Source organism: Paroedura picta, unplaced genomic scaffold, assembly GCF_049243985.1.
Source record: "Paroedura picta isolate Pp20150507F unplaced genomic scaffold, Ppicta_v3.0 Ppicta_v3_sca25, whole genome shotgun sequence".
In the NCBI taxonomy this organism is placed as follows: Eukaryota; Metazoa; Chordata; class Lepidosauria; order Squamata; family Gekkonidae; genus Paroedura; species Paroedura picta.
Window position 1 is genome coordinate 222,664 of NW_027518622.1, and position 19,560 is coordinate 242,223.

The window sequence follows — 19,560 nt, forward strand, 5'->3', positions numbered from 1 at the left end:
GACCCATTGCCAGATGATACCATGGGGAATCCAACCCATTTTGCCTATGAACATTTCTTTAAACATTTCAAATAAGTAATTTTTCTCTGGACCCAAGATCTAAAGATATTAAGACCAACAGTGCTGGGAAGAGAATAGCTATTTAATTACTAACAATAGGCCCTTAATTGTTAAGGGTTGCCCACAGGACAATACCAAGGGGGACTTTATATGTATTAATCTGTGTAGTACCAATGTCATGGATTATTGTGTAGCATCACCTAGTATGTTCAATCTCATTGAGTCACTGAAGACAACAAAATATATGAGTGGTGATCATTTTCCTTTGCAATTAATATTAAATACCTCACAATGCAATTTTATTCAATATGCCATCCTTCAGTTAAGTTAAAATTACTGGAACACTGTTATGAAGGAAGTTATCAGTAGGCACATGCAGTAACAATTCAGTATGGTTTCAATTCAGACCAAACTGATTCAAATTACCCAAATCCTTTTATCGGTATAGGGACTTGGGTGATTTGAGTACAACTGAATTAATTCAGCCATAGCCCAACAAACAGCTGATCAGTGGGGATAAGACTTGTTTCATCAGATCAGCTGTTGGGGCATTTAAATATTCCCGCACACGCACAGGCAGCAGAGCCTGATAAATATCTGTGTTAGGCCCTGCATTGGGGCTGGGGACGGCATTCCAATGAACCTAGGTCTATTTAAATCTTAAATGCCTCCCCCCACCTGGCAAAGAATCCAACAACCAGCTCTGTCCATTTGAGTAGATATGGGCTGGGAGGTAAATAGTCCTGGTGGGGACCCTCTTTTTTTACTGACAAATTAAGGCGTGTCAGCTGGCAGAGCTATTCTTGTCCAGCAAACCCTAAAATAGTTCCAGAAGTACCTTTGTTCTTAAAGGTACTGGGAGGTGAGTCTACTAGGAAGGTGTTAACCTCCCTATGTACTTTTTTCAGATTTTCTGAACGTCTCTGGGTTCTTCCCAGGTTTGTAGGAAAATATGACTTGTCTGTTCATTGCTCCAGTCTCCACATTTAAATATTTATAAATATATTGCTCTAGAGAGAAGACAAAAGGCAGCTATATTTACATAAGCATCAATATTATTGATCACCATTTATTTAAAGTCATGAAATGCCAACAACAGAACAGACTGAGTCGGCAGTCTGGTTGGACAAATACGTGATTGTAGCCATATTTCCATGGGCTATGGGCAACAGCGCTGAGTTACATGTTTGGGCAACAATTGAGTTTTCACCATTCTGACAAAACTGTCAGACACAATGAGAGGATGGACAGCTACTGAACCAGTAGAAACCATGCAAGAGTTAACAACAAATGATCCATTAATAGGTGTGCAATAAACATCTTGCAGATAATGTTACAGGACAAGGGGAGAAGTCCCATTTAAATTTCACCAATAGTTTTAAAATTGTTTTTGCAAATGTTAACTAAAAAAATTAATATGAATTACTGAGTGGCTGCACTGGCATTAGGGCAGAGATCAGTTTCAGACAGACTTTCACTTCTTTGCTGCTCCAAATGACAGATTGTTTCAACATTGCAAACTCCATGAAGTTCTGGAGTCAAGAAATTTATTTCACACCTAGGCAGAAATGAGTAGAAATGAAGTCTATTGTTCAGCTTCATCTTCAATTATTTCAATTCTGCGTGGCCCATAAAGTAGAACGTAGGCTATATGCCAGTCTCCACCACCCGAAAGCCTCAAAATATCTTCTGGTGTAACAATACTGACTTTGTCGTCATCAAATTTAATCCATTCATCTGGAAAGAGAAAAATGTGACAGTCAATAACTTGGTAAGAAACATCTTGTTCGCAGTTTATTCCTGAAATAAACTCTTTTCTGAGGCTGCATAAGTTCTTTCAGTACCTTGTTTTCTTTTAACCCAAGATACGTAGTGTCCAGAAGAGCTAGATCTTCCCTGATGTGTTAGCACTGCCTGGAGGTCATAATAGCCACAGTTATTAGAGCCAAGATCTGGTGGGAAAAGAAACACAGCACAATGCAATAAATCCTTTTCACGCATATTATCAATGTCTTTCGTATCTTGACACAGTCGATTTTAGAATTAAACTCTGCCAAGATTAAGGGAAGTCGTTTAACACAAGATACATTTTAAACACACCAGATTTTCTTGGGGGCAAGTAGAGAATTTTAACAATTGAATTCACACACTGTCTCCACAGGATTGTACCTAAGGAGACACAGCTAGTACTGACTGTGTGTGAAGGCAGTTGTGGGTAACCCTATTGAGTTAAGCAAAGTTCTCCAAATGCAGAATATAGATCAGCCTTTCTCAATTTTTTTTTATAGTTGAGAAACCCCTGAAACATTCTTCAGGCTTCAAGAAACTCTAGAAGTGGCACAATTGTGCAAAATATGATTGGGAAGCATAGCTATGTACATGCCCAACCAGGGCCCCTCCCCTTCTTCCCCCTTCCAGGCCGTTCATTGGCCACTTTGAGAAGGGGGATATATCACCTGATAATTGTTTATATATATTTTAAAAACTTGTTAAACATTTAACTCCTATTCTGGAAACCCTTCCCAGACCACCAAGAAATCCCAGGGTTTCACAAAAGCCTGGCGTAGACAGATACAGCTGACACCACAAGAATTGCACAAGAAGGGAATGCTGCTATTCAATGTTGATTTTATCAGACTTATTTAAAATTCATAAGGGTGCAATGAAAACATAAGTGTTCCTAGCAATCCAGAAATAAGACCCCTGGACCCGCTCAAGATAAAAAGCAAACATTTGCGTTACCACTCCACAATCATGAAACACATAGGTGAGTGTTCAGACGGCAATCAATAAGAATTCCAGACTGCCAAGCCTCACTTTTGAGTCATGACAAAACATTTATGAATACTGCCATAGGGTAATTATGGCAGCATGAAAAGCACTACGTTCTATTCAAAACCTGAAATGTCTTTCAATAGACACTTACCCTCAAGAAAGGAAAACGGCTCATATTTTATTTCCTTCTGTGCACCGTCACCTTTACTAGACTGAAAATGAAATTTATCTTTAAATAACATAATTTAGTAAAGACATATTGCTATTACTAAAACTATTCTAACTAAATCCCCCAACAATGACATCTCTCTAAATGTAAGACATTAAAAAGCTTAAACTGCACACAGTAAGAGATTTACATTTTTAGACCAAGATCTGCCCCATCACATACAAAGCAGGGGTACAATTATAATAGCAAAAAAGACATGCAAGCAACAGTTTACTTTTGCAGGAAAGTTTATGGGGTGGACACTGTTAGAGGGGAGGTATGCAGCAGGAGGTAAGAGCATTCCATGCTCTTCTAAATACTACTACTGCTCATTCATCTCTGACCATCCACTTTATATATGATAAGGAAAGAGGCAAAGTTTAACAAATAGGCAGGCTGCCCATTAGGTGTAAATTTGATTCTTGTCTAACCCACTTCTACTGTTATAAACTAAAACACAGTCCAGCATTTCTTTTTGGTTTTCTTAACAGAGACCTAAAAATCAAGATTTCAATTCTGAATTTTAAACCACCATACTTAAATGCTTTATGCAAGACTTAACATTAATGAATGGATTGAGAGAAGTTCAAAACCTTGGTTGAAAACCATGGGTTCCAAATTAGTCACCTGCCTGACAAATTGTTCAGGTAAAACCTAGTCAGCAGATTGTTAAACAGCATGCAGGGCTGGGACCTTCTAAGTGTCTTAAGTACAGAATTCAGAGGGTTAAATTCAACCAAGAGGAGATGTTCATGGATGGGATTCTTCCATAACCCAGGGCAGCCTCCTTTGACCCCAATGGTACAGGCAAAGCAGCAGAACAACATGGGCTGCTGTAAACAGCAACAAGCTAAAGTAACATAAATGTCCTCTTCTCCAGTTTAGTATTATTTGGGACGCTTGCTATTCACACTATTGTGGAGGGGGGAGATTTCTAGCCCTTCCTTTCTTGCCCTCATGCCATAACCCATTATATGTACCACTCCATTCTCCTCAACAAGCAGGAATTCAAACTCTTCAACTCATGTACTCCAGTTAATTTGCTAGCATGACTACAAGAATCTAAACTCATGTTTGGGGTAATGATGTTTACCTGAAGAATACTAAGTACGAATGAAAGCCTGTATCTAAATAAAATTCTGTGCATTGCATAAAACAAATTTTCTGAATCACATACATTCTTTGTCTGCTGGTTTACTTTTTTGTCCTCTAAGTCTTTAAATTTTGACCGGTATGAGACCATCTTTTCTTGAAGTTCTGGTGTACACAGTTCATATACATCCAGCATAAGTGGAAATTTAACATCCTGAATACAAAAAAAGAAAAGCTTACTGTTCATGTAAAGCATCATGGGAATCTAAGACGACTAAAAAAAAATCCCTGTTTTAAGTGCGGTTTAATGATTTGGAGATAATATTTTTATCTGAGACACAGAATTGAAATAAACCTTAATATTGCATATAAAACCCCCTATCTGCCTGAAACAACCCCAGACATTTCACAAGGTTATGATAAGCAGTTGGTTTGACAATTATTCTAGAATAAGAAACCTCCATGCAATCAGACTGACCACATGATCTGTTCCGGCCTTGCTTTCATCTTCCATCTACAGGGCAAAAAATTGGCGACCACCACATTTTTAAAGGAGATTCTTCATAAAGAAGAGGGCCTGTTTGTGCTCCACCTGGTGGTGGTGCCCTAGCACACAAGTTCCAACACCAAATTTAAAAGAAATATAAAAAACTACACACCTTGAGAACTTTAGCATTCACTGATTCCTTTTCTTTGTAAAAAAACCGAACCATCTGAATAGTCAGATAGGCAGGCAAGCGACTTATCTTGGACTAAAACAGGAAGAGAATTGATCAGAATCCATGAGTACCAGTCTATGTAACACAAATGTGCAATGTCCCACATCAACAAATAAGTATTTTATATTGAATCAAATCACTGGTCCATCCATGTTGGTACTGTCTAAAACTGGCAGCAAATCTTCAGGGTCTCTGGTGGAAGTCTCCCACCTCATCCCCTCTCTGTTCCTTTTAACTGAAGATGTCATGGATTGAACCCAGGGACTTTGGCAAATCAGATGCTCTACCATTAAGCCACAGCCCATAATGTATTAGCCATCTTTTTTGACAACCAACGTCCATTATACTAAACATAGCACATCCTTAAGCCCTGAAATACAATTCACCAAAAGATGAATAACCCTTAATGCCTCATAATGCGATTCTGTACAACTACACACATAACATAACGCTGCATGTACACAATTTGTTTTGAGTATTTCTACCCAATTCCTAACCAAGCAGGTTCACGGGGCAGCTATTGTACAGGCTTCCACATAACATTGCCACAGCAGGAACCAAGTTTTTGAACTGGGCTCATTCTATACCATGGCCTCCCAAAGTAAAGGTAAAGGTATCTCCTGTGCAGGCACCGAGTCATGTCTGACCCTTGGGGTGATGCCCTCTAGTGTTTTCATGGCAGACTCAATACGGGGTGGTTTGCCAGTGCCTTCCCCAGTCATTATCGTTTACCCTCCCAGCAAGCTGGGTACTCATTTTACCAACCTCGGAAGGATGGAAGGCTGAGTCAACCTTGAGCCGGCTGCTGGGATCGAACTCCCAGCCTCATGGGCAGAGCTTCAGACAGCTGCCTTACCACCATGTGCCACAAGAGGCTCTCCCAAAGTATGCAGTATAATTTAGCCACACACAGCAGCCAGTTTTTACATGAAGAAATGATGCACCGGCCCATTGTGAATATGCTTAGAATTAAAATGCCACGTTGGAAATGTCTTTAGACGGATACTCTTTCTACATCATTGTATTATACCTGGTTTAGTAAAAATCCAATCTATTGCCATTTAAAGATGTTTAACCTTCAACTGCATCACCTGCAAGAGGTATAAATAATCTGTTCCACATAATATATTTCTGGTAGGGCCATAGAAGGGGAGTGTTTCTCATAGTTTGAGTGCTACTTAACACCCACTTAGGGCGGCTGTCCTGCCCCTGAGTGCCTCCTTCTCCAACCAGCTTGCCTGTCTGTCCAGCAGCCAGCCAATCGCCTTACAACGCCCCCAACCACCACCTCCTCCTCCTTCCACTTCTCCTTGAGGCTCAGAGGCTGCAGATCCCTGCTGTGTGAGTTGCCCCTGCCAGTGAGTTCCCTTTCCAGGTCCTGGGGGGAAGGAGAGGCCATCCACAGTGTTCTTCCACCCCACCCCCCAATCTAGGGCTCATTGTATTCCTGAATGCAACGGGCTTGGCCCCTAAGAGGTCTAAGTGTTAGGCTTCTAAATGCTACTCACAGATTTTATGTAAAGGGCATTCCTTTGCAATGTAGGAGAAAGTTTGGTAATTTCTTCTTGAAGGCGCTGAAAAAGAAACACAATATATCATACAAGACAATGCCCAGGTGACTGATATAGTTTCTTGCCTTAAACCTCACCCAGCTCACATATCAGGTTAAACTTCAACTGAAATGCAGCAACACTCTTCAGCAGGATAAGAAACTGTAGTGGAACATTAAACACTTCTCCTCTCTAGTTCATTTCTCTTTAGTGCTCTCTCGATCTTGGGAGAACACAAATTGAGATATTTTGCACACCTTCCCATAGCCCATTCATAGCCCAAACGAAAACACAACAGCCCACAAAAACCTGATTTCAAGGAGCGAAGGATTGAGAGCACAGGAATTCTAAAATGCTGTGCTTTATTAGCATACAAAGTAAACAGACAGTACTAAAAGATTTGGTTTATCTAAGGCACAGGGTTGTCAAGTGGGGATGAGAAGAGGACAAAAAAAATTGCAAAATACAACACATGCCTCAGAAGAGATCAGAACAAAAGCTGACACACGTTTCAGACGACTCTTCATTCAAACCGAGCTACCCACCTTTTAATAGCACCAAGGCTATGTAGTGTGACAGACAAAAAAAAAGTGTGATAGAAAGGTAAAGTATAAGATCAACAGTATCAGAGATGCTACAATTGCTCACCAGTTTAAGACCCGTGAAAAGATATTTAACTTCTTGATTGATAAAGCAACTAAGCTGGAGTTGATTCTCTTTTCCTTTTGTTACTTCTTCCTCTTCTGTTTCTGTGCATTTCATACTTTACATAATGTTAAGGAAAGAATCAAATCAACACACTGGTGGCAGCTCTGGCCAAGATGTTACTATAATCTGTACAGCTCATCAGATTTTCAGTGGCCAACTAGAAGCCTTCCTGGGCAAGAGCTCTGCCTGACCCTACACACTTCCCGAAGCCTCCCGTGGGGTAACGCCTAGTAGAAGCCACTTGCTTGAATGGACATACTTGAATGGACTTCAGCAAGCAGAATTTTTATCTATCATGCCAGACAGTGTTTAGGATACACGGTTTCAAATTCAATACTGAAAAACTGATCAATGAAGCTCTTCTTTTTGGGTGGTGATGCTGCAGCTCCTGAAGCTCCAGAATCAGTCTGTAAAAAAAAAGTATTATCTTGTAACTACGATCCTTAGAAGCCACCGTATCTTGCCAACTCCTTTATTTCTTTTGCAGGATAAATACTTTCATTCTTCCTGACCTTAAGGATCTCTCCGTTTATTAGAAGTTAACTGAAATGCCCCTGGGGCAAAAAATTCTACCAGCTAACCATTTCCTGCACAGAAAAGGTGGTGTTGAATGAGAAAAACGACCAGAAACACTAGAAGGGGGGGGGGGGGGCGGCACATATTTATTATTTTGATATTAAAGCAAACTGATTGCTGAAATTCCTTTAAGCAAGGCCAGAAGCTTGCTACTTTGGGGGAAGTAGGGATGGACAGAGATTTAATTGGCTGAGACCCCAGGGTTAGTTATCAGCACTGCTTGCATTGTGCAGCTAAGAGACGTACTTCCATAACCGTGTCACTTTCTATCCCTTCTAGCTTCTGCTGTAGCACTCGCATCATCTGTACCCAGCACTCGTTGGCATCCTGTGAAGGAAGCAGAACAAAAACTAGTTTCTGAGGTAGAGCTGCCTGTTAACAAATATACCTCAAGCATCTGTGCTAAGAGCAAATTACAAATTCTGTGAAGCTGAAATGTCATTTGCAATTGTTTTTCATTTATTCAGCAGTACTGAAAATTATAAATTTCTAAAGGAATCATAGAAAAACCAGCACAAATGTTGCATTCATACAAACAAGCTGTATGTAGGTTACTGCTCAATTACTGGCTCACAACTAATGATCTGGGACTAGATGAACAACAAACAGATTCTTTCTAGAAATTTGCTGCCTGATAAAAGTAAAAAAATTACCTGTTGGAGATACTGGCCTTGATCCCCTTTCTCCGCAAACTGGGGAAAGGCCATATGTAAGAACTGGAGGAGAATGATGGGAGGGATACTAGAGGAGGTTTTGTCCATGGAATCAAATAAATCTCTAAGAGCTTTAAAATAAGAGAAAAAAAGTCTTTCTTTTAAAAAATGAAAAATCATGGAATACTGCTAATTCATATGATAAACACAGCCCTAAATTCCTAAAACCCATATCACAGGAGAGCTTTTCAGTAAAGGATCATTTGTTGAACCAATCGACCTGGAAAACAGGCATAACAACCAGTTAATATGCTAAAATACTACATGGGGAAGCTTAGCATGTAAGGGCCAGATACCAATTATTACCAAGAAGGTAAAAACTGGTCCATCAAAAACTACTTAGGAGCCTCTCAGCAGCATGGCATTCCAATCTTTTAAACACAAGTCTAACTTAAAGTATATGTTACTTACTCAGCACAAAAAAGTTACCACAAAGGGTAGATTCCATCCCAGCTGGTGGTCAAACTTCCCCCCCCCCCCCAAGTTACTGAGAGTTCTCTTAGCTTGGAGACATAGGCTGGGAAACCTGCTCAGCATCAGGGTTCAAGGCTTCATGGTACACAGAAAGCATTATGGCAAAGGCATTTGTTAGGAGGGGGAACATGATTAAATTACAGCTCAAGGGATACTTGAAACAAAGATAACCATTTTTCCTCGCAGCTCTGTGAATTAATTTTGCCACAAAAAGACACAAAAATGTAGAAAGGAAATGTACACACACTTTTAAATCCTGTGGCACCTTAAGTATAATGGCCTAATGCAGGCAACTGACTGTCCATTCAACTAGTTAAGGGGGCACCAGACCTTCCTGTAAGGAGAAAGCTTTGGAGCAACAGAGAGTCTTATCTACAACAGACTAACTCAGCTCTCAAATGGAGATGCAACGTGGAACTTGTTACATAGTGGTGTTACTGATGACCAATATATGCCATCCAGCTGTTTTTTTGCTTTTACATTTAAGTAGACCCCATATCTGGGAAGACACTGCCTTCACCAAGAGCCAATTCTGTGTTGCTCTCCTGGCTACAAGGACCTTCCTTGCCATAGCCCACTGTTGCCGTGATTTCGCCCGACACGTACGGGAGGACTTTTCCTTTGAAAGGAAATACTACTGCATCAAATGTACTCGTTCTCAGTTTTCATTTTCAAAGTCAGTCACTAACTCCTTTTCTTGCAGTTATGAAATAAATGTTCAGCCGGCACTTCCCCTTATAACTTCACAATGAAAAAAGCTAGACCAATGGTTCTCAACCTTCCTAATGCCGCGACCCTTTAATACAGTTCCTCATGTTGTGGTGACCCCCAACCATAAAATTATGCAAGTGTTCTTTCACAGAAATTAAACCAAAACTGACCAATAGCATGAAGATCCATTGTTCATGATGGTATATTGTTTTTTTTTTCTGGGGTTTCTCAGTTCAGTTATGCTCACCATTAGAAAACTACCACTTTTGTTCACCACTCGAAAACTACCACTTTTTTTTTTTAAGGAACTTGCAAAGTCAATCAAAGCATCAACGGATAGTCAGACGTCCTGCTGGCAAAAGTCCTACCTGGCTCCTCTCACTTCCTAAAAACACTTGACAGGCACCAGGAAAGGTGCTGGCTGGCATCATGGTGCCCATGGACAAAACACTGATGACCCAAGGGAGATGGTTAAAAGAGACACCCCAAACACTAAGAGAGGCATTGGGGAACTGAACAGTCACCCAGCTTAAAGCAACACATATGGAAAGTTAGACATGGTGATACCGATAATCACTGTAGTGGCACAACCACAGTATTTGCCCATTCATGCCCATGCCCTTTCATGCATCATAACCAACTGCTGACCACTGCACACCTTGTAAACTGTGAAGGGTACAGACTGACTGAGATGGCTGCAATAATTTTAGAAACATTTCTTAGAACAAGAATGAGTATTTTACACTCTGTTTCAGGCATTCAATTAATTGTAACACCAAGTGCTTTATTCTGAGTAACCATAAACATTCTGGCTTACTCTACACATGTTAGGATATGAACCATTTTTGAAATAAAGGGTGTTAATGTACTTTAACACCCATGAGGGAAGAATTCAATAACTGTTGGCTCTGAATCTATCACCTTCACTGGAATGCTTACACAGGAAGAGGCAAAGGAGGGAAGTCAGAGAGAAAGTGGGAAAACAAAGTTCCAGCAAATACTTAAATTTTGGGGTGTGGAATGGATAGGTTTTTTGGCTAGGCAGCCAAATGAGGGTTAACAGGCCAGCCATAAACCGCCCTGAGCCTCAGGGGAGGGTGGTATGTGAATATAAGTAAATAAATCCATGTTTAAAATGGTGGTTTGGCATCAACCCACAAACCTTTATGGTTTGGGTGTCATAAAAACCTGTTTATTCTGATCTCCACAATGCAACTTGTCGGCATGTCACACAGAATTAAATGTAAGCTACAAAGAGTGCCTTGTGAACAGAACAATGAAATCTTTATCATCCAGTCCCCCAAAAAAGTAGGAAACTCAGCCCTGCTGTGAAAAAATACAAACCTGCAGTAATGTACTGAGCAGAAGCCATCTCCCCTGAGGCTCTTAAGGCACCAGCATATCTGAACAAAAGTTTAAAACATGGTATTTAGTTTGGCCTTGCAATCAGAGCAAGAGACACAAAAATAATATTAACATGGGCTTGAGCTAGACTGCATATCATCTATGCACTTGGATCTCAAGTATGATGGACTGCAGCCTACAGAGCAACAACCGAAGCCCCACCCAAGGAAGATGCAGTGCTTCCTCACTTTGCCCTACTCAGTGCAGCTGCTCGTCTCGCATGGATTGTTATCTATGTGGAGTCCAAACTGAGGCTCACAAGTAGTTGACGGAGAAGGGTGAGGTGGGATAAAACTGCTTCTGCAAGTACCTCGTAATGACAGTGCATTCCATTGTCTTGAGAATGTTACCATCACTATGGTTAAATAGGCCAACTTTCATGACAGAAACTGTGAGCTATCATGTACGGTCTGTTAAAAAGAACGTATATGTGGGGGAGAGGATGTATAATCAGTCACAGCATAAGTCTTCAGATCTGATTCAAGCATTATTATACCCCCTCCAAAATGTATCCTTGGTGACAAAAGTGGGCTTGGAGTTTACACATGCATCTCCTTGGCTCTGCCCTGTCGCCCATGGTATCATCTTTGCGACCACCCCCTTCATGCAAAGGGTCACTAAAATTCAAAAATTATACTGAACTTCAAATGCTAATAGGAGCTGCATCCAATTTAGTTTGACTGCATATTAAATTATAGACAACTTTAAATATTGGATGTGAGGTAATCATGGCACAACCATAATTTATCTTTATCATTAATTTCTCAAGAGAACTTTCAAAGTATTCTAAAGTTTAAGACAACATTAAAAGCCAAAGATCTGAGGGGAGAAAAACAATGAGATCATAAAAGATACCCCAACTAAACATTCCCCTGCTTTGGAATAATTAAAGATGTTAGGAATTCAGTAAAGCTCATTTTCATCTAGAAGTGGATTGATTCCTAAATCTGGAAGCCACTGGCAAGACTGACCTTTGCCTATTCTGCTTCTTTATGAATTCACAAAGTGCAGGAACAAAGTTGCATTGAAGAACACACAGAAGTAACATTAAGTATGAACACGCTACTATACCAAGAATTAACAGCAAACAAGACACTAAAAAGTTTCTGTAATGAAATTGATAGAAATAAGCTTCCTAAATTATTATGTAGGTCTCAGCACAAATCCCTTTGCAGAAAGGCAGATCATATTTTGCATCCAAGCTATCAGAATTCTATTACTAACTTTAATTTGGCCCATTTTAGCACCAACAAATTAAACTGGAAAAGTTTAAATATCATACCTATCATACATATTGATCATAATCCCTACTATTTCATACCTATCACACCTATTGGTCATAATCCCTACTATTTCATTATAATTTTGAGTGTTCATATTGAAAAGCATTTAATAACACTACAACATGTTATTTATTACAGTAATGAAACCCACCTCTTCAGGGCCTCTTTCAGTTCTGGCACAGAGCGAATACACTGAACTGTTGCATTCATGTAACAAGTATTACCAAGGTTTGTTAAACCACATGGCAATTCCATCTATCACCAAAAAAAAGAAGGAAAAAAAGGAAAAAGAGTTGGTTTTTATATATTACTCATTGTCAGGAGCGTCAAAGCATTTACAATCCCCTTTCCTTGTTCTCCCCGCAACAGACGCCCTGTGAGGTGGGGTGGGGCTGAGAGGGCCCTGACATTACTGCTCAGTCAGAACAGCCCTACCACTGCTGTGGGAAGCCCAAGGTCACCCAGCTGGTTGCATGTGGGGGAGCAGGGAATCAAACCCGGCTCACCAGATTAGAGGCTGCCACTCATAACTACTAGGCCAAGCTGGCTTTTCAACCTGACTCACTGGCAGTCTTCAAGCAAAGGTTGGATACACACTTTTCTTGGATGCTTTAGGATGCTTTGGGCTGATCCTGCGTTGAGCAGGGGGTTGGACTAGATGGCCTGTATGGCCCCTTCCAACTCTATGATTCTAAGATCCCTCTGTCTCATTTCTAATATGAAATTGGATGACTTATTCCAATCACATAGAAGCACAATTAGACGACCTACACAAAAGGCCACGGAATTTTACAGATTTGGAGGGTTACCCAATTATGCAAAAACTGTTCTTTGCAAATAAACTAAAAAAAGAAAACTCCTCATAACACAGCTAGCTGAGAATAGTACATGCTCCAGGAGGCAGGAAATACTGAACTGGCTTCCTCAATTGTCAGTATGATACAAGTACAGAGAAGAAGATTCGTGAGACAGCATGTGTGTATATATGTGAGAATAGGTACACATTTCAAAAATATTTATCCATCGCACATATTCTGTGGTTCCCAGCTTGTTCTTTCTGTCAGCAAATTTCAGTCACATGCCCAGGTTACCTTTAGAGACATGGAAACTGAAAACAATAAAACACAAATATCCACAGCTTTCACAGTGCATTTCTTCAGCATGGTTTTTCATATGCAAAATCTATTATTTTGTTTAAAGGGAAAGGGTGATAGAAAGAGAAAGCTGTTTTGCACAGGTACTGTCCAGGAAAGAGTTCTGCACTTGTAAAATTGTATCACAAAATTGTATTCTTTCAACTTCAATTAATATTTGTTTTAAGACAACAAAGAGATCAAAAGCCCACTCATGTTCTCAACAAAACTATCAAAAGCCCACTCATGTTCTCAAATTTTTCAGTCCTTTGGATCCTGTGAAGATCCGTTTGATAATGTAATGATAATGATAAATTAAAGATGCAGTGATGTCAGACAGTACAGTCAGATTTTTGACAAAAAATATCACTTACTGCTGAGGCTAACTGTTCTTCTGTCATATCTTCTACGAAGACAGGCCGGGCTACTGGTTCTTCAGGAAGAGCGTCCGCAGAACCCATCATTAATAAAGTCATCCCCTGTTTAAAAAAAATTGCAAAGGCTAAGTAAATCCACTCACCATCAAGCAAAGAGGCAGTCACAGTACTGTAGTACACAGCTTGAAATATTTTAATTTCTTAAACTAATGCTAATTTGAAAACTAGCCCGTCTATGCCCCTATAATATGCCATTTAATGCCTACATTTTTTTAAATGTTGCATCTGCCAAAAGCTGTATTCAAACATCACAAGCAGCTGATATTAAACAGAGGTTTACTGATGTCATAAACAAACAGTTCCTTTACTGTGCTTTCATGCTTCCCTTCCCACCTGTCTTTTCATTGGACCTTGATTCAAAACTTCTTACTTGATCAAGCTCCAGCTTACCATGATATAAAATAGAAGGATTAATCAGAGGCTTGATTACAGGTTTCCCAGAAACAATAACCCATTGTTTAAATCTCAGCATGTTGAGAGATTAAAATAGCAATAACCTAAGGCAATCATTCTCAACCAGGATTACTAGTAACCCCAGGGTTACTCCAGAGTTCCAGAGGGGTTACTCCAGTTGGGCGGAGGGGATTTTGGCCAGTCTGGCTGTCTGAGGTGGAAAAGGGCCAATCAGGGTACGGCTGAGAGAGCCCTGATATTACTGCTCTGGGAGAACAGCTTTATCAGTGCTGTGATGAGCCCAAGGTGTCTTCAAAAAATAATAATGAGTGACATCAACAATGAAGTCAAGCCTCTATGGTTTCTAATATTTCAAAACATGAGCATCAACTCCATTAATAGTCCAAGAGTTTTTTTTAAACATAATTTAGAGTTGGATTTTCATACTTACAGATTTTATCTTAAGGTTGCCCCAGTCATCATCCTATTCAGAAAAAAATGTATACATGTTTTACAAGGCACAATCCATAGAAATACATATTTAAGCCCAATCAATTCCAAGGTAATTCAAGCAAAGATGGAAACTTTGGGGATTGCTCCAAATAAGCTACTGTTCAACAGCCTCAATGGTTTAGGGAAAGGCCTGCTGGCTGAGCAAAACTTTCCATTTCCTTAAGAGATAAGCACTCATCTAAATTTATAGATCAAATTATGTCCATATAAAAGCAATCTTGCATATATGCAAGTTGTGGATGAACACCACAATTGCACTTAAATCCTAAAACTGGATTTTATGGTTTCCTTCTGTTGATAGAAGGGGCTGCGGGCGTTTTTAGGCAGAGAATCATTGCAATAAGGAAAACTCTGTGGGACTGCCAAAACATAACATAAAGCAGCACCGTTCACTGTTGCTCTGTAGCCCTGTGTAGCTCTTTAGCATGCCAGCTGTGGCTCTTCACAGCACTATTCCTGAACATGCTACCTGGTCTATGTTCCAAAACAGTAGCCAAGGCTCAATGGGGCTTCTGTCTAGCAGGTGACTCTCACTTTGAAACAGACGCCATTTAAAAGACTAGAAGGCTTTAGCTGTGAGCCTTTGAGGAGCAGGTCTTAAACCGGAGGCATAAGTAAGAGACCTGTCCTTTCCAACAACTCCTACCCTTCTTTGCAGTAAGGCCATATAGGCTTTCCGTTGCAAACACCTGCTCAAAACCAGTAAGCAAAGCTGCCTTGAAGCCTCCGCTCGGAACATTCATGGCTCAGCCCAAGCAGACTTTCGAAATGAGATGCCTCTGGCGTTCTCTCCGTTGTCTTTCTTTCCCTAGCAGATCAGGCTCCTGCAGCACCAGCCAGATCTTAAGAAACGCCAGTGTCATGGCACCTATGGGTGCAACATTGGGGATCACTGGTGCACTGAACGTATGACTCAATTTGCCCTTCTATACACAAGTATATCCAATTCATTTTTAATTTGTGGTGCTGATTTTTGGTGACACAAGCTAATACCAATATTTTGTCGAATGTCCAAACCTGCATCAACATATTACAAATCTATAAAACAAAATAACAGGGAAATTACTGTCATACTCTACCTTTAAAGTGCCACCTTTCACCATCACTTTCTGTCTGTCTGGCTGAACTCCAGTCAAAGCAAAGAGTTGAGCTTTGAATACCATGGGAGGTTCATCTGTATTCAGCTCCACACCATCAAATTTCTCCTTGCCCCATTTTACATTAACTGCAATAAAGAATCAAAGATACACTCTTAACATATGCAATGCGTTTTAAAATACAGTAAATTTTCATAAATAACTATCCCATTATGAGTCAGTAAAGCAAAATAATTTTACAGTGCAACAATGCAATCCTGGACTCCAGTCTAAAACCATTAGAATTATACTGGAGAATCTGCATAGGACTGCATCGTTAAAATACTAACAATGCTCAGCACCCGTAACATTATTTTAGAAGGCAGTTTCTCAAGTCTGTGCATTTTAATTTATTTATAATTGAATTTGTGGGCCACCACTCCTGGTCAGCTGGCTCGAGGCGGTTTACATCCAGATAAAATCAAGATAAAATCATGACATAAAATAATCACAATATAATCCTCACCCACCCCACCTTCCCTTTTCCCTTCCTGCAGCTCATTGGACAACGCCCACCGAGCCCCCCACCGTATGGCAAGGTGTTCGGAGGAGATACCCAGTCAATGTTCCATCCACCCTCAACCAAACAACTGGTGGAAGAGCTCTGTTTTACGGGCCCCGCGGAACTGTGAGAGCTACAACAGAGTCCTTAGTTCTTCCAGTATGTTTAAACTCATAGAGCGCAAACTCTTAGATTGAAAGGACTTTGCAGAACTTGAAATAAAACCTAAAATTCTTTTGACAAAGAACAACTCAGTGTTGTATACAAAACCCCTGTATACAATCAAGGACATTTGAGTTCAATACCATACACTGTCATGAAGCTTATACTGGGCCTAGTCATTACCATTCAGCAAAGACTTTTCCACAGAAATATTGTGAGTGTAAAACGTGGTGGAATGTCACCCTAAGCTTTACAAAGGAAGAATGGGATAAAAAATGTAGATATTATTAATAGTAAATGCTGTGGCAACCTAGTAAGTCACCATCACAGAAAATAAAACACATTGAGCTCTGCCATTTCAATCACTTCTTAGTTGACCCCCTCAATAATAATTAAATCCCCATTCTCCTCAAAACTGCCTGACTGTCAATGGTAGTGATAGCACAGCAACATCATTCAAACAAGGATAAAAAGTGTATCTGAAAGAAGCAAGCAGCAAACCCTTATTAATAGTAGGGCATATTCCAGCAATGTAAAAATAACATGTTTTGATATAAAGGTAAAGGTGTATGGGCTCATTCTATACCCTGGCCTCCCAAAGTAAAGGTAAAGGTATCCCCTGTGCAAGCACCGAGTCGTGTCTAACCCTTGGGGTGACGCCCTCCAGCGTTTTCTTGGCAGACTCAATACAGGGTGGTTTGTCATTTCCTTCCCCAGTCATTACCGTTTTACCCCCCAGCAAGCTGGGTACTCATTTTACCGACCTCGGAAGGATGGAAGGCTGAATCAACCTTGAGCCGGCTGCTGGAATCGAACTCCCAGCTTTATGGTCAGAGCTTCAGACAGCATGTCAGCTGCCTTACCACCCTGCGCCACAAGAGGCTCTATGTTTTGATATATGCTGACATAATTGTTTGATGACTAGATGCAGAAATTGTCACAGCTGGGAGGCTGAACAGAATTAATCAGCCCTAAAGTGGTCTTAAAGGATGCATTCTTCCTATCCCCATCCTGGAATTTCCAAGCTGGGCAGGGGAAGGGTCTTTAAAGGTTTAAGTTTAAAGGTTAAGTTTAAAACAGTTTAAAGGACAATGGGGTGTGGGAGGAAGATCCAGCCTACTGTCTTCCAAGTCCACTTTATCACTGTCTCCCCTGCACAGAAGACAACATGACGGCAATTTTACAACTTGGGCTTTCCTCAACTACAGAAGTAACACTTGTCTATGGAGCTAAAATAAGAGGACAAAGCTGATGAGAGACTAAAATAAGAAAACGTTTCCTCTCTCTCTTTGCCTTCTCTTTACCCCCCTCTGCATAATTTCTTACATGTCTCCCCTTTAACAGTGTTTACCACATACGATATTCTCCCCATCGTACTTAGTCCTCCACACTACCAATGCAAATCACAAATCTTTCCCAGATCTAACCATAGTGTCTGCTATCCCTATAATTCATTATCAGGCCTTGAAACCTTCTCCCATCACTAGCCTCTTAAGCCCTGAGAGCACACAGAGATCATCGACATTGTCCTGAGCAGTCCCACTTGGCAAGTCAACGGTGCAAAGAGCTGGACGAGTAGATCTTTCTAACCAGGCTCTTCCACCCAACTCTACCCGCCCAAATATCGCTTTAGGCCTTATTCTACAGCAGCTGATAGAGGGGTCGGAATAGACTCCTGCTTAAGCAGAAAGATCTGCTCTTCCAGCAATTTGAACCTTCGAGTCGCCACGTGGGACTACGCAGGAGAGCCAGAGGGACAAGTGACAGGGGAGTGCAACCCGGTTCTCTCTTCCACCCGCATCCACACAGACCAGGACCCCTCCCAGCACCAAGCCCAGCACCCAACGCGCTCCCTTAAGAGGGCTCTCGCACCACGTGGGGAGCCCTGGGCTGGAGCCCCCCGAGACGAGGCGGGGAAATTAGCCCGCAGCGTGGCCATTCCGGGCTCCGCGGGGCTGCTGGAAGAGGGCGGCATAAGGGCAACCTCAGAGAAGGCCGGCCTGCGGTTGGGGGGGGGGGCGCGGCTCCACGGCCAAGACCTCGATCCCCCCGCAGGCCCGGAAGACGCAAGGCTCGCGGGAAAGCAGTTAGGCCGCGCCCGGTGGCCGAGCCCCACCTGAGAAAAGCGGCATGGCGGCCCGGCGGCGGCGGCGAGGCGAGAGCGGGGTCGGCAACGACGGCGCCTCGAGACGACGCAAAGAAGACGCGGCTCAGTTCGGCTCCCTTCCCCCCTCCCTCGGGGTCTCATTCAAACCAGCCCCTCAGGATGACGCTGCAAGCGGAAACGAGTGCGCGCGCAGCTCCGGGACAGGCGCCTCCCCCCCCCGACCGTCGCGCTGCGCTATCGTCAGAGGAAGGGGAGGCGCTGCTGCTCCAGGAAGCGGCTTCTCTCCTTTCCGGCAGAGCCTCGCGGACCGAAGTGCTGCAGCCTACGGCCATGGGTTTTGGTCTCCTGGTCCAATTAAAGCTCTCGGGGGGGTGGGCGTGGGGAGATTTCTCAGTTGCTGCACTTTTAAATGGCAAGCGAAGCTTCTGTCCAGGATAGATAAATTACCATGCAGTTCTGGCCTTCCGGGTTCCAACAGTAGAAAGATTCAATCCAGTTCCTTAAAGGTAAAGGTATCCCCTGTGCAAGCACCGGGTCATGTCTGACCCTTGGGATGACGCCCTCTAGCGTTTTCATGGCAGACTCAATACGGGGTGGTTTGCCAGTGCCTTCCCCAGTCATTACCGTTTACCCCCCAGCAGCAAGCTGGGTACTCATTTTACCAACCTCGGAAGGATGGAAGGCTGAGTCAACCTTGAGCCGGCTGCTGGGATCGAACTCCCAGCCTCATGGTCAGAGCTTCAGACAGCATGTCGGCTGCCTTACCACCATGTGCCACAAGAGGCTCTCCCAAAGTATGCAGTATAATTTAGCCACACACAGCAGCCAGTTTTTACATGAAGAAATGATGCACCGGCCCTTTGTGAATATGTTTAGAATTAAAATGCCACGTTGGAAATTTCTT

At 41.8% G+C, this 19,560-nt stretch overlaps 1 protein-coding gene across 1 annotated transcript; it reads right to left on the minus strand.

Moving 5' to 3' along the window:
- Positions 1–1,097: 1,097 nt before the first annotated feature.
- Positions 1,098–18,844, minus strand: LOC143828401 (ubiquitin carboxyl-terminal hydrolase 14). Its single transcript, XM_077318830.1, has 16 exons — positions 18,666–18,844; positions 15,829–15,974; positions 14,688–14,720; positions 13,781–13,885; positions 12,425–12,528; positions 10,931–10,989; positions 8,342–8,472; positions 7,935–8,015; positions 7,431–7,519; positions 7,053–7,167; positions 6,363–6,428; positions 4,795–4,887; positions 4,221–4,349; positions 2,987–3,047; positions 1,905–2,012; positions 1,098–1,797 (listed from the first exon to the last, which is right to left on the minus strand). Exons 1-16 carry the CDS (start codon positions 18,679–18,681, stop codon positions 1,646–1,648), a joined length of 1,488 nt encoding a protein of 495 aa, XP_077174945.1. The 5' UTR covers positions 18,682–18,844; the 3' UTR covers positions 1,098–1,645.
- Positions 18,845–19,560: the final 716 nt, after the last annotated feature.

Excerpts from the sequence above, each read along its gene's own strand:
- LOC143828401 (XM_077318830.1), bottom strand. Across the intron at positions 7,520-7,934 it reads AAAGTGACACGGTTATGGAA|ACTGATTCTGGAGCTTCAGG; the intron begins GTACGTCTCTTA and ends TTTTTTTTACAG. Across the intron at positions 2,013-2,986 it reads GCCGTTTTCCTTTCTTGAGG|ATCTTGGCTCTAATAACTGT; the intron begins GTAAGTGTCTAT and ends TTTTCCCACCAG.